This window comes from Staurois parvus, unplaced genomic scaffold (assembly GCF_062004578.1).
Source record: "Staurois parvus isolate SC_StPar_1 unplaced genomic scaffold, SC_StPar_1.0 ptg000475l, whole genome shotgun sequence".
In the NCBI taxonomy this organism is placed as follows: domain Eukaryota; kingdom Metazoa; phylum Chordata; class Amphibia; order Anura; family Ranidae; genus Staurois; species Staurois parvus.
Genome location: NW_028318271.1, coordinates 2,238,119 through 2,252,439, shown reverse-complemented (window position 1 = coordinate 2,252,439; position 14,321 = coordinate 2,238,119). Strand labels below are relative to the sequence as shown.

General features: G+C 43.0%; 1 protein-coding gene across 1 annotated transcript in view; it reads right to left on the bottom strand.

Moving 5' to 3' along the window:
• Positions 1-229: 229 nt before the first annotated feature.
• Positions 230-14,321, bottom strand: part of AGXT2 (alanine--glyoxylate aminotransferase 2) — a 65,037-nt gene continuing 50,945 nt past the window's right edge. The window contains exons 11-14 of the mRNA XM_089689435.1: positions 11,418-11,506; positions 5,151-5,300; positions 635-733; positions 230-530 (exon numbers count right to left, since the gene is read on the bottom strand). Of these exons, the coding sequence (XP_089545561.1) occupies positions 423-530; positions 635-733; positions 5,151-5,300; positions 11,418-11,506 (446 nt within the window). The 3' untranslated portion in view covers positions 230-422. The remainder of the gene's footprint in view (positions 531-634; positions 734-5,150; positions 5,301-11,417; positions 11,507-14,321) is intronic.

Below are 14,321 nucleotides of genomic sequence, written 5' to 3'. Positions count from 1 at the left end.
AGAATACAAGAGGAACCTGTAACACAGAAAGGTAAGTAGGAACGGATTTGGGAATCATGGCAGCTCCTCCAGGCCTCACCTATAACTAAAATCTTTAATGATAGATCATCATTTCTAAATGGAAAAAAAGAACATATCACACTAGCAGTGTAAGTAAAACAGCAGCTCCTGCCTTGGCCATTATAGTATTAAAAGAATTATAAATAGGAATGAATTGCCACACATCACGTAAGTGGAATAAAAACTATATTATGCAATTAATTTTCCAGTGGTGGTTTGAGTCTGACTTTAGATGCCTTCAATGAGACAATTCCCACTTATTTATTACAGGTATGTACTGGATATAGTGCAGACAATTTATGCAACTCTTAAATATTGCACATTCACATCAGTCCCTGCCCTCAGGGACCTTCACTCTAAGATCATCTGGATATTGTCTCCTTGTGTTTAATTAGTGCTCTCTCAAGTACAGCTACTGCAAAATCAGTATCTTCCTTTGTGATGCACATTGGAGGTTTCAACCGGAATACCTGCAGATAAAAAAAGAGAAATCAAACATAAGTGTGGTTATCACGGGACAATATACCAGAATCTCTGGCTTGTAAAACCTTAAATGAAAAGGTTATTCTCCTACATTACTATAAAGTCCTCCTTTGCCAAGCAGGACCCCGTTGTCTTTGCATTCTTCCCATATAAAGCTCATCTCTTCTGCTGGCAGTGGTTGGAGAGTTTTCTAAAATATAAGAAACTCACTGATTACCAAAGAACTGATCAGAAATTTGAAGTATATTGTAGGGAAATTCACTATATAGCTAAACAGTTGTGGACATCAAATCTATCTAAATATTAAACCAATATGTGGTGCTGTCAACTACAAAAAATACAATAAAAAAACAGTAAAGGGCATATATACATCAATGATCACTCAAAAGATAAAGATGATAATTAAATGGTGCCCCAAATAAATAAATGTAAAAATAACTCTGTTGTCCAAGTGATGGTGTCTTTCAAGACGAAACACGCCGCAGAGTCTTAGAGGTGACGACATCATGCCCAGGGAGTTGGATGCTCTGTATATGATAGAGTATGCTTCAGTCACAGCCAATCACTGCAGACTTCGTCAGAACGTTAGTTCTGATGAAGTCTGCATGATTGGCAGATGAAACACGTTAACGTAGTGACATCAGAAATTCTGACGGACCCTCTGCACACTGGTATATACCCTTTCAAGCAGACTTTGCAATAAAGAACAGGGATATTTGGTTCACACATATTGCAATACATGCTTAAGCTGGTCAACTGCGTCAAAGTAAACCCTCTATGGCCAGGCCTACTCTTCTCTGCCTACGCAAATGCTACTGTGGACACAATGCCAATATAGGGGAAAAGACAAAGTAGGGGAGAGCTACCAGGTTTAGGTCTGTCTACTGATCCACAATACAACAAGCTATACCGTACCTGTGCTCAAATCCCAGTAGCTTGTACATGTATTTATCTATCAGGTGATAAAGGGGTGTAACCACATATTAACACTAGAAATTCTGAAGGACCCTCTGCACACTGGTATATACCCTTTCCAGCAGACTTTGCAATAAAGGAACATTAGGATGCCCCATCGTTTGATGGAAATGAAAATTATCAACCTACAGAGGACTGAATGGCAAATGCCAATCGAGCTCCATGGTGCCTGGCAGTGAGCACAGGGAACTAGAGGACTGAGCACCATTTAGAGTTGCTTGAATGAAATTTCAGCAAAATGGACTAGCTTGCTGCATAATTTTTTCACTTTGATTTTTAGGCTGTCTTTGAATTCAGTCCTCTGTAGGTTGACTATTTTCATCAAATAATGGGGCATCCTTACGTCCCTGGGCACACCAACGACCCTAGCACCAGGGGCATATTTACCACAAGACAAACAAGGCATTTGCCTAGGGTGGCATTTTTCAGGGAGGCAACCCCCCCCCCCGGAATTAGAGACATATGCGGCATGGGGACCAGGTGGGATCTGAAAGAGGCTGCGGGCTGCTTGATGGTGTATGCAGAGCCCGACTCTCGTTCCCAGGGATGTCCGGAGCATGAAGGTTAGTGTCTTTCTCCCTGTTGCCAGGAAGAGGGGGAGCTAGTCGGTGTCAGGCTATCTCCGCTGGGGGGGGCATCTGATTTTTGTGTTGCCTAGGGCAGCAAAAAACCTAAATGACACCACTGCCTAGCACTGTCAGGCAGAAGTACTAACCATTTAGCCATGGAACTGCCTATAAATATATATATATTGTGACAGTAGGGCGATCTGTCACCCGGGATTCTCAACGAGGCAGGTTGAGGGGCTCCAGGGTAAGTGTTGGATGCAGAGGAAAGTGGCTTTTCACTTTCCTCCTTTGTTTGTAAGGTCTGTTTTGGGATCTGGAGCCTGGAGATTTCAAAGAGATCTGGGAGGGATGAAATCTCCAATCCTGGGACCAGGTGTTGGAATAGGCCAGGAGACTGATTGCACAGGTGTGTGCGGGCCTTTTCATAGAGTCAGGACCAGGGTTCTGGGCTCCACCTCGGCAGATAGGAGTCAGGAGGGCTCCACCCCGGTAGATAGGAGTCAGGAGGGCTCCACCCCGGCAGATAGGAGTCAGGAGGGCTCCACCCCGGCAGATAGGAGTCAGGAGGGCTCCACCCTGGCAGATAGGAGTCAGGAGGGCTCTACTCCGGCAGATAGGAGTCAGGAGGGCTCCACCTAGGAGAGGTGGAAGCCAAAAGCAGCAAGGGGCTGCTAGAGACTAGCTGTGTGCTAGAGGCCAGCGGTGTGCAAGAACCATAATTCTTGAATAAGTCTGCAGGAGACAGACATCAAGCTGAGTATAAGGCAGGAGGCTGAATCATTGTTTTGTTTGATGGTGGATACCCCTGCGTGGGAAGCTTTATGTTATGGGACATTTGTTTAAATAAAATTGGGCAAAAAGGTCCTTAAAGAAGCGAGTCGCTGTGTGCTTTAAAGGAAAAGCTCTACCACTTTGAAGCGAGTTCCCACAATATATATATATATATATATATATATATATATATATATATATTATATACACACACACACATATACATACATACACAGCGCAAAATATTGGTTTAACCACTTCCAGTCCGGGACACTTTCACCCCCTTCCTGTCCAGGCCAATTTTCAGCTTTCAGTGCTATCACACTTTGAATGACAATTGCGCGGTCATGCAACACTACTGTACCCATATTAATTTTTTAGCATTTTTTTGAGACAGATAAAGCTTTATTTTGGTGGTATTTATTCACCACTGGGATTTTTATTTTTCTTGCTATGTAAATTAAAAAGTCCAAAACTTTTGATAAAAAGTGTTTTTCCTTATAAAAGTTTGCAAATAAATAGTATTTCATCATAAATCTTGGCCAAAATTTATTCCGTTATATTTTTAGTAAAAATAAAAATAACCCAAATTAGTTTATAACCAAAATTATAATTTTTAAACATTTTGTTTTACATTTTTTTATATTATTTTTTATTTATTTATTTTTTTTTTACATACTGTCACTCTAGCAGTACAGTGTCACCATGGGGGGTGATGAATATTTTTTTTTTCTTTTTACACTGATTGCTTTTACACCCATAAAGGATGTAAAAGCAATCATTTCTCCTTCTCTCTAGCTGTATTCTTGCAGCCATTGAGAACTACTGAGTGAGCTGTGATTGGTCACAGCTTGTCACATGGTACAAGGCTGTTGTGAATAGTCTTGTACCATGTGACCTCTGTGATCATTCACAGATTTCACACGTAGTAAGCAATGATGTCACAAGTGACATCTTGCTTACTACTTTGCATGTGATCAATGATTGGCCAATCAGCGATCACATGATCGGCACCTCGTACAGATGTCCCGTCCGACGATCGGTGTTCCACTGTGTCTGGAGGACACAGCGGGCACCGGATCACGGTGCTGTGCGCTCCCAGGGGGCGCGCACAAGCAAGGTGCGGGGAGGCCGTTTATAAATGGCCACCCGACCCTGCGCTGCCACTGTCTGGCCGTTTATATACAACGGCCAGACGAGAGGTGGTTAATATTTTTCTTTTGTGTAGTTTGGTGGGAGGACACAGTGGGGTTTATTTAGTAAAGCTGGTTCACTCAGAATCTCATGCACTTCTGTATAGAATCCAATCAGCTTACAGGCTTTATTGCTAAAGCTTAGGCCTCTTTCACACAGGTGTTCTGTTTGTTTTATCAGTTCAGTCACATTTTTTCCAAGAAAAAAAACAAAAAATGGATCAGTTTACATCAGTTTTTCATCTGTTTACAGCTGTTTTTCATCCATTTATATCTGTTCTTTGCCCGTTTCATTTTTATTTAAGTTTAAAGGAAGAAATATAGGGTTTTCTTCCATTAAAAAAAACCCGATGTGAACATTAATGGATGTAAACAGATGATCATCCGTTTACATCCGTTAGTCCATAGAAATACATGGGTGTCCGTTTTTCATCTGTAAATGGACAGATGAAAACCGAACATATGGAACGCCCGTGTGAAAGGGGCCTAAATTGAGCAAGCTGAGGTTAGAAGCTGATTGGCTACCATGCACAGCTTCACCAGATTTTGAGTGAACCAATTTTAGTAAATAAACCCCAGTGAGTGCTGCTGTCACTTTTGACTAATTCATGATTTATGTATTTTGAGTTTGCACTTCTTACACTTTACCGCAGGATATTGGTTTGTTTAAATCTATCTACAGTATATGGCCAAAGGCATCTGTACTCCACTTTAAATAATTGAGTTCCATGATTTCCAAGAGACGGGTATTGTTAATGTTACAGCATACAAGGACATTTTAGACAATTCTGCACTTCCAATCTTGTAGAAACAGATTGCAGAAGGGTATTTTCTGTTACAACATGATTTTTTCTATGTGCAAAAGGCCAGCTCCATGAAGCTATGAGTTAATGAGTTTGGTGCGGAGGACTTTCTGCTCCTTTTCAGAGAAAATCACAAGTTACTATTTTAAATTCAGCTTTCCATAACCAAGTAAATAAATGTGTATTCTGGCATGGCATAAAAGAGAGAGTGCAGATCAAGGCATCTTCTTAATCAACTACTTAAATGAATTGGTACACCTAAAACAGAGGATCATGAAGGATGATTTAGCTCCTACCTTGTCCTTTACCATCTCCACTCCAATCATCAGTCCTTTTCCACGAACATCTCCAACAATCTCAAACCTATCCCGTAGTTTTGCCAGCTCCAACAAAAAATGGCTTCCAACAACGGCACAGTTATTCTGAAGGCCATCCTCTTCAATAACCTGGAGAATACAAAACAAAGGGTTCCTTTATATGCAACATGGTAACACTGCTTAAAACTCAACTTTAGTGGGATTTTTTTTGGGGGGGAGGGGGTACAGCAAACAAATTAGAATGCAGCTGGTGTTGGCCAAAAATCTTACATTCAGTGCCTCCTTCACAGCTGTGGACATTGTTCTGTGTGGCTGTTTTCTGGTGCTGCGAAAGCTATCAACCTCCACTGCTTCTTTGAAAGGTTGGGGCACTCACCTTCCCCTTTCTGCCCTCTCTGCCATTATTATTGTTCATATTGCTATTCTCCCACAATGCAACGTATTCTTGGATTGGGCAGTGGAGATGCTTTCATTCAATTGCTCCTCTTCTATTCTCACAATGTGATGCATTGTGAGACAGTTAATGGAGTATTAATTTCCTGTCCTAGGCAACACAAGAATCGGGTGCCCCCCCCGTTTCCACCAATCTCCACCACCTACGCCAACCAACACCACCACCGTAGGTACTCCAGCATGGCAACCACCAGCAGCATCAACTCCTTCACCATCACCTCCTCCTTATAGAGTTCAATCCGCTAATCCATCTCCCGGTAGATGGAGGCCGTCAGAGTGGAGGCTCTAGCCTCCTCCTGGTACATCAATCCATCCTCCAGCTCCATCAACGACACCGACTGGGTACGCCACTCTACGCCCCTGCCACTGACACCCGATCACCCATCTGCCCTCCCCTTTGCCACCACTGCCAACACCCAATCAAAAGCTCTAACCTGCAAAAGAAGCAGCTGGCCATTCCTGCACCCTCCAGCAGTGCACAGCCTCCAGCCTCTTCAGGTCCCCATCCCTGTCACTTCTTCTGGGAGAAGCACCGCCCCCCTGAAAATTGCTGCCCCAGGCAAATTCCTTGTTTACCTTATGGTAAATACTCCGCTGGAGAGAGTAGTATTACTAATAAGTGTAGGCAGGTGCAGTTTCTTATCTCCACTGTAGGTGGTGCTCAAACCTCAGCAGCATTGCAGAGGGAGAGGAAATTAGGAGGAACTCACACCTCTATGGCTTCCCTGGTCACAGGGAAGCGATCCAGTTGGATGTTGCTGTCCCATGTGACTCTGGCAGCCATCTTGGGTCAGTCAGTCTATTTAAAACCCTTGCTCCCAGGCTTGGTGCCCATTTTGTGAGTGGTTAGTGTAGCGGCAGGTTACCCACTTGTTAGGGACAGTGAAAAGTGGTAGGGAAAGGTTCCAGATGAGTAGGGATAGATCAGGGACCTGCTATTTACTACAGGAATCCTCCCCAGTTGGGAATGGACTCGCCAGGCCACATTCCACCCTGTGAAACAGATGCTGTACGTTCAACAGGACATGCACCACTCCACATTATTGCACAGAACTGCAAGTGTTCCCAGATGGGTGCCTTCCTGCTGGGCTGTTTGCATCTTCTGGTGCTCCTTCCTCTGTCGCAGCTGGCACCATAAACCCCAGATGTCAGCAGAAGCATCCTGAAGGCTGGGAGTAACATTACTCGATCAGGAGACTGGCTGCTAACTCCAAGCACTATGAGATGGGAGGAGGTCACATGCTCATATACAGTTGTGTTCTAAATAATAGCAGTGTGTTGAAAAAAGTGAATAAAGCTCAAAATCCTTCTAATAGCTTTTATTTCCAAACACACAAATGCATTGGGAACACTACACATTCTATTCCAAATCAAAACATGAAGAAAAATATATCAAATTTGTGTTGTTCCTCTAAAAAAATTGAAGAAAAGTGAATATTAGATTGTTCAAAAAAATAACAGTGTTTGTATTCTTCTTTACAAACTCAAACATTCACTATATAAACTGAAAAATGTTTGAAGATTTTGCTTTCCTTTGAATCACTTAATGAATATTTAGTTGTATAAGCACTGTTTCTGAGAACTGCTGTACATCTGTGTTGCATGGAGTCAACCAACTTCTGGCCCCTGTGAACAGGTATTCCAGCCCAGGATGATTGGACTACATTCCACAGTTCTTCTCTATTTCTTGGTTTTTGCCTCAGAAACTGCATTTTTGATGTCACCCCACAAGTTTTCTATTGGATTAAGATCCGGGGATTGGGCTGGCCACTCCATAACGTCAATCTTGTTGGTCTGGAACCAAGATGTTGCACGTTTACTGGTGTGTTTGGGGTCGTTGTCTTGTTGGAACACCCATTTCAAGGGCATTTCCTCTTCAGCATAAGGCAGCATGACCTCTTCAAGTATTCTGATGTATTCAAACTGATCCATGATCCCTGGTATGCGATAAATAGGCCCAACACCGTAGTATGAGAAACATCCCCATATCAAGATATATATCAAATGGGGTATGCAGCGCTAGAAGTAAATATCAAACCAAAAGAGTGTCACCATATACTGTAACAATAATATCGGACATGAATTGTTCATATGGTGTATCTGGAAGGCAAATGGATATGATTCTATGTTGTTCCAAATCCAACTCGATAGAATGGAAAAATAGTGCGGTTATGCGCTTACCACAAATACATACAGTATAGGCATTGTATGTAAATCCTCAGCAACAAGGCATCATGGTCTGGTCAGCAGCATGAGCAGCATGTGGTCACATCAGGACATCAGGGTCTGGTCAGCAGCATGAGTAGTATCTGGTTACCATAGCGGGCATTCAGGGATGGTGGTGCACACCTTTTTAGGGGTCCTTTCAGACTCACCAGTAGGTCCAACGCTGTCCAGGCATCCAATGATTCCTTATTCCAGATCACCACCTTGCAAAGCTCATTAAAAACGAGCCAGGAGGCAAGAAGGTATCAATGGTGAAATACGTTTATTCAAAGTAAAATAAGCAGATAAAAGGAAGGAACTCACATCAGCATAAACCGATATATCCAGGTCTCACACATAGGTTCCCTGGTGGCTAGTGGTTCCATCGGCATAAAGGACATGTATCCAGGTCTGTTTTATATGTCCCTGGTGGCTAGTGGTTTCATCAGTAGAAAGATATACATGACCAGATTCTCAGCCACCCAGGTCTAGTAAAAAGATTCCCCTGGTGGTTAGTGGTTCCCTGGTGGTGTAGGCGTCAATTATCAATGCGATAAATAGGCCCAACACCGTAGTATGAGAAACATCCCCATATCATGATGCTTGCGCAACCATGCTTCACTGTCTTCACAGTGTACTGTGGCTTGAATTCAGTGTTTGGGGGTCGTCTGACAAACTGTCTCCGGCCACTAGACCCAAAAAGAACAATCTTACTTTCATCAGTCCACAAAATGTTGCGCCATTTCTCTTTAGGCCAGTCAATGTGCTCTTTGGCAAATTGTAACCTCTTCAGCACGTCTTTTTTTCAACAGTGGGACTTTGCGGGGGCTTCTTGCAGATAGCACATAGGCGTCTTCTAATTGTAACAGTACTCACAGGTAACTTTACACCTTCTTTGATCTTCCTGGAGCTGATTGTTGGCTGAGTCCTTGCCATTTTGGCTATTCTTCTATCCATTTGAATGGTAGTTCTTTGCTTTCTTTCATGTCTTTCAGGTTTTGGTTGCCATTTTAAAGCATTTTCGATCATTTTAGCTGAGCAGCCTATCATTTTCTGCACTTCTTTATATGCTTTCCCCTCTCCAATCAACTTTTTAATCAAGGTACGCTGTTCTTCTGAACAATGTCTGGAACGACCTATTTTCCTCAGAATTTCAGAGAGAAATGCACTGTAACCAGCATGTACAACATTTGCTGCCTTCCTTCCTTAAATAAGGGCAATAATTGCCACCTGTTTTTCAAAGAATTAATGACCTCACTAATAGAACTCCACACTGCTATTATTTTGAACATGCCCCTTTCAATTAGTGATTCAATTACACAGAATCATCAGCATGCATGTCATGACTGTTGGGTCTGTTAGATTTCTATTACTCTACTACACCTGCTAGTAAATTATTTGCCATGTAGAAATATCATTTCTACCAAAAACAGTGACTGATCAGGTTAGTGATGTCTGACTGCTATTATTTTGAACACAACTGTATATCCAGATGCACTGGATATTAGTGGGTTTGGGGGGGGGGGGGGCCAGACGCCATTACTATATCCTGAATAGGCAAGGTGACAGTGTCCTTTAAAAATATACAGCAAACTCCTAATTATTCCTTTAACTACAGAGGCTTAAAACAATATTGCAGGGCACATCAACAGATTTATTTTAATTCCTGGTTGTCTTACAGCACAGTTTTTTATCTTTCATTTGCTCCCCTACTACTCTGTTCAGCTGCTAGGAACAAGGAAAAATATCCAGCACTTCTAGAGAAGCATGCAAGTCATCACTCTCCCTGAGAGTCCCCAGTCCTGCATAAGCCCCAGCTAGAGAAACTTGGTCTCTCACACAGGGCTGCCTCTGCAGAAGAGCAATGCAGAACCTTGAAGAAGCAGCAGGGCAGATGATGGTGACAGGCAACAGAGCTGAGACAATAGCCTGGACCTTACCAGACTCTGAAGAAAGGAACACTTGTAGATATGTGCAAGTATGCTATGAATACTTAAACATTATAGCAAGAGCCCCGTAAACCAGCTGATGCAAGTTCCCTTTTAATGATGTATACGGTATAGAAACATTGAGGCTTTTTAAAAAATATATAGATATCCCTTGCCCCTCCCATCTTTAGACCTCCTGCTAGAATGGGTGGCTGATGAGAAGTGAAACTTCCTCTTCTTTCCTCTCTCTAGTCAGGTCATGACACAGGAGAAAGAAAGAAAACTAGTTGTGTTCCCCAGCAGGCAGCCATTCTGGTGAGAGGTCTGCATGAGGCTGCACAGCATCGATAAAACACACTGGGGCAGACAGGTGTGACTGGTCCCATAGTAATCCTGGACTCAGTTCTCCTCCCACCTCCAAACAGCAATGAAACTCTAGACCAGGGGTCTCCAAACTGTGGCCCGGTGCCAGATGTGGCTTTTGCTTGCATTTATAAGCCCTTGGGGAACATTTCCTTCCACTGATGCAAGATACTATTCCTTCCACTGACACCTACAATGGGGCATAATTCCTGCTACTGACAACAATGGGACACTTTCTCCCATTGACACCATTGATGGAGCACGATTCCTCCCACTGACACCAATGATGGAGCACTATTCTTCCCCCAAGGCCAAAGTTGCACTGTGTACTCCAACCTACGCCAGGACATTTTCTACTCCCAATGGCCTCAGTCACCTAAAGTCTGAAGGACAGTAAACTGGCCCTTTGTTTAGAAACTTTGGAAAACCCTGCCCTAGACTATGGTTTATTGGCAAATCTGATCCTTCACATGGGGTCCTCTGACCTCAAAGCCAAATATAGACAGGCTGACTAAAAGACGGGGAGAGCTAGAAAATGAGCATGTATAGGTTTGTGGGCCTCCACCAGTGCTGCAAATACTATACTCTATATTGTACCGGTATACATCTGCGAAGGTTCTCTTTTATCCAAGTCATGGTATGTAGTGTTAGTTAGTCACATTTTGTAATACTGAACATGTTTCTAAGGTTTTCCAAGCCACTTCTTCGGTTCTAATGAGTGAAAGGAGTTTTATGGCTCCATGTAGACATTCTATTTCCATATTTAATTGTGGTTGGAAACAATCACAGCCTTGACCTTGTGAAGGAATTAAGGTACTCTGTCAACGTGGTTTATGCTTCATCATTATTCCCACTCATTCAGTTCTAATGAGTGAAATAAGTTTTATGGCTCCATTTAGGCATACACTTTCCATATATCACTATAGCTGGAAACAATCACAACCTTGTCGTCGTGAGGAAATGAACATGGTTTATGCTTCTTCATTCTTCCCTATCGTGTGTGTAATCACATCACTATCCTGCTGGAGAATAAAGCTACTGGACCATTACGGCCTTATCTGTACATCTTTACCATAGTCCTCAGCTATTGCATACATTTAGCTGATGCAGCATTATTAGCCTGCCGCAATCAGCCATACCGTCAATGGACCTGACAGACTGTACATGACTATAATGGTAGTTCCACCGCTGAGAAATATAATGTGGTCATCCTGCATTGCACATATAGAACTGTGCTAAAAATTCGACAATTTGTATTTCTCACAAATATTACTAAGGACACGAGAAGCAAGCTTACATTCAGTACAGCAGAGCCTACAGTACATGCCATTGGATTGCCACCAAAGGTGTTGAAGTAGAGAGCCTGGGTAAAAGAGTTTGCAATCTCTGCAAAAAAGCAAAACAAAAACAACAAACAAGAGAAAAAGAGATGGTCAGTGAGAATCTGCTTGAAATATACCCCACTCTCCTCATTAGTAAATACAGCAGAATTTGGTATGTATCAAAAAGTTATTTTTTCCTTCCCACAAAATCAAGTTTGACCCATGGCCCATGTTTTTATCTTTCCTACAATGATGAGTGTGCAGCACTACCTCTTTAGGAGTCTCTGAAGTTTAGGTCTCCCTATAGTCCTGCACAGCCAGGCAACATACATTTTCCTCACAGATTTTCATCCAGGAGAACAGTAACCAGTTTGTTTTTTTTTTTCATTAGAGGAATTAAAATTTGGATGGGTTAAGGGGTGTATGGAATGCCCAAGGCTATAGCAACTGAGGACAACTTCCTGGAACTATGTACAAGTCTCTAGACAAAAATACTCTTCTTGGAGAGCTAACCAGCATCTCCTGTAGTACCACCCCAGATTCTCCTAATCCGGCTGCCTGAAGGAATCCCTGGACAGGGGATCCAGTGCCTGTCACTTTAAATGTAAGACAGTCCTGGGTAGTAAGCTAATCCAGATTCCCCCTGAAATGCTCCTTCCCCTTACTGGCCCAGGGAGTGTAAGTCTACTCACTCAGTCCTCCATCTGTGAGCGGATAGGTTGGTGGCTGCTACCAGGCCTTCTAGCTGGGCAGCTCCTTCCCTGCTGCACAGGTGGTCCTCTCTCTGAGTTTTCCAGTGTCTCTGCCTAGAGGTGAGCCCCTCTCCATCTGGGCTCCCTCCCAGGCTACCGCTCTCCAGCCTCACTTACCTATATTCCACCCAAACTCTCTCCTCCTCTCCAGCTGGTCATGCTCACTCTTAAGGGCTGTCCTGGCCCCAAGTCAAACCTCATGTTGGGGATTGGCTAGGATCCCTTGAGAGTGCAAACCAGCCACTGCTCACTCCCACTGCTTCTAGAACTTTCTCCAAAGCTCTACTGTAGGGGGAAACCCCAGAGAGCTGATCTGCAGAGCCTCTCAGATCCTGACCAAAATTTGACCCCTCTATCCCACCTGGGCTGCTACTCAGCCCTTCTAACTGAAAATTAGAACTCTAGCTTCCTGCCATCTCAGTTGCAACCCATGTTCAGAGATCCTTTTCATCTTACGGGAAAAATTTAATGGATGGCTTGGGCAAATGTTTTAAGCTAGGTACAGGTTGGCCATGAAGAAGAAAAGAATGAAAAATCTCCAGCGCTCAAAAGGACCAGTATTGGCATATGTGGAAAGATCTTTATAGACCTTAGCATTCTAACCAATACGGCAATACTGTGCAGCCCCCTAAGGGCTAGGGTACCTCAATATGCCACTAGAAAGAAAAGGGGTGCGCAAGCCTTGTGCATTACCTCAATAAAAAACTATAATCATAAAAAATAGCAGATGTATACTCACAAAAGACAAATGTAAACAGGCATATCATGACTGACAATGGTCCATGGTCTGAAAAGGAGTCCCACATGTGAAAAGGACACTTGGAAAATGCTGACACGTTTCGAGGAGCAATCTCTTCATCAGATCCTACCAAATGATGAAGAGGAGATCGCTCCTTGTGCACCTTTTCAGACCATAGACCATGGTTGGTCATGATTTGCCTATTTACATACTGTATGTCATTTGTGAGTATACATTTGCTATTTTTGAGGATTAGTTTTTATTGAGTTAATGTTCAAGGCTTGTGCTCCCCTTTTCTTATTTTCTAGTACAAGTTGGCCATTACTGACAGAGTGGTGCAAATGTTCTGATTCATATTTTACATTTTGTTTCATGATTTTTCAAGTCACAGTAAGGACCTAACCACACCTTAACAGTTGGGCTGTGTTGCTCAACACAGGCTCAATGCAACGATCAGCAGAAATCTATTGTTTCAATAGGCTCAGTTCATACCAATGTGCTGCTTAAGGCCCGGTTCACACTGTTGTGAATTCTATGTGGATTTAATCCAACCAGACAACATAGATTTGCATGTCATCTGAAAAAACATTTCAACATATTGCAGATTGCGTCTCTACAAACTTCACTGCAGACCGGATTGAAGTTGCAATCCTGTGTTCACATAAATGCAGTCAATGTTTGAAGTCAATGGGATGCAATTTTGCATTGTAGTCAATAGGAGGCAATTTTGCCTTGAAGTTAAAGAAAGGCGATATTACATTGAAGTCAATGGGAGACAATTTTGCATTGAAGTCAGTAGGACGCAATTTTGCATTCAAGTCAATGGGAGGCGGATCAGACTCGCATCTGAATTGAACCTGAGCTGCTGAACAATTTGCAACAGAAACGTACCTGACACACAGAAATCACACTGTGAATTTGCACTAACTCTCAGTCAAAAATGGATGGAATTCACACCGCATCAGTTTGAACCGGGCCTTAGAAGCATGGAGCATGCTGTATTTACACGCAGTGCAATGTGCAGTAACGCACTATAAGGTGTCACAGGGTGCTGCAGTTATGTGTTAAGGAAAACAAGAAAGTATTTTGGCATGTACTGTAAAAAGAACCACACATCAATGCAACAATGTAAAAAACGCAGTGGTGTGTAGTGGTGTATTCTTGTGTCTGGAGCACTGCCAAGCCAAAAAAAGCCAAGCCAAAACATTCATCCCGTATGGCAGTGTGCAGGGCCAGTGCTACCACTAGGCAAACTAGGCAGCCGCCTAGGGTGGAGACACGGCCAGAACCGCCAACCGGACAGTACAACCAGCCCTGCTGTAGCAATTATATTTTTCTTGGGCCCCATCAGTTCAGAGGGGCCCAGGAGGCGAGGAGCAGAGAGGGGC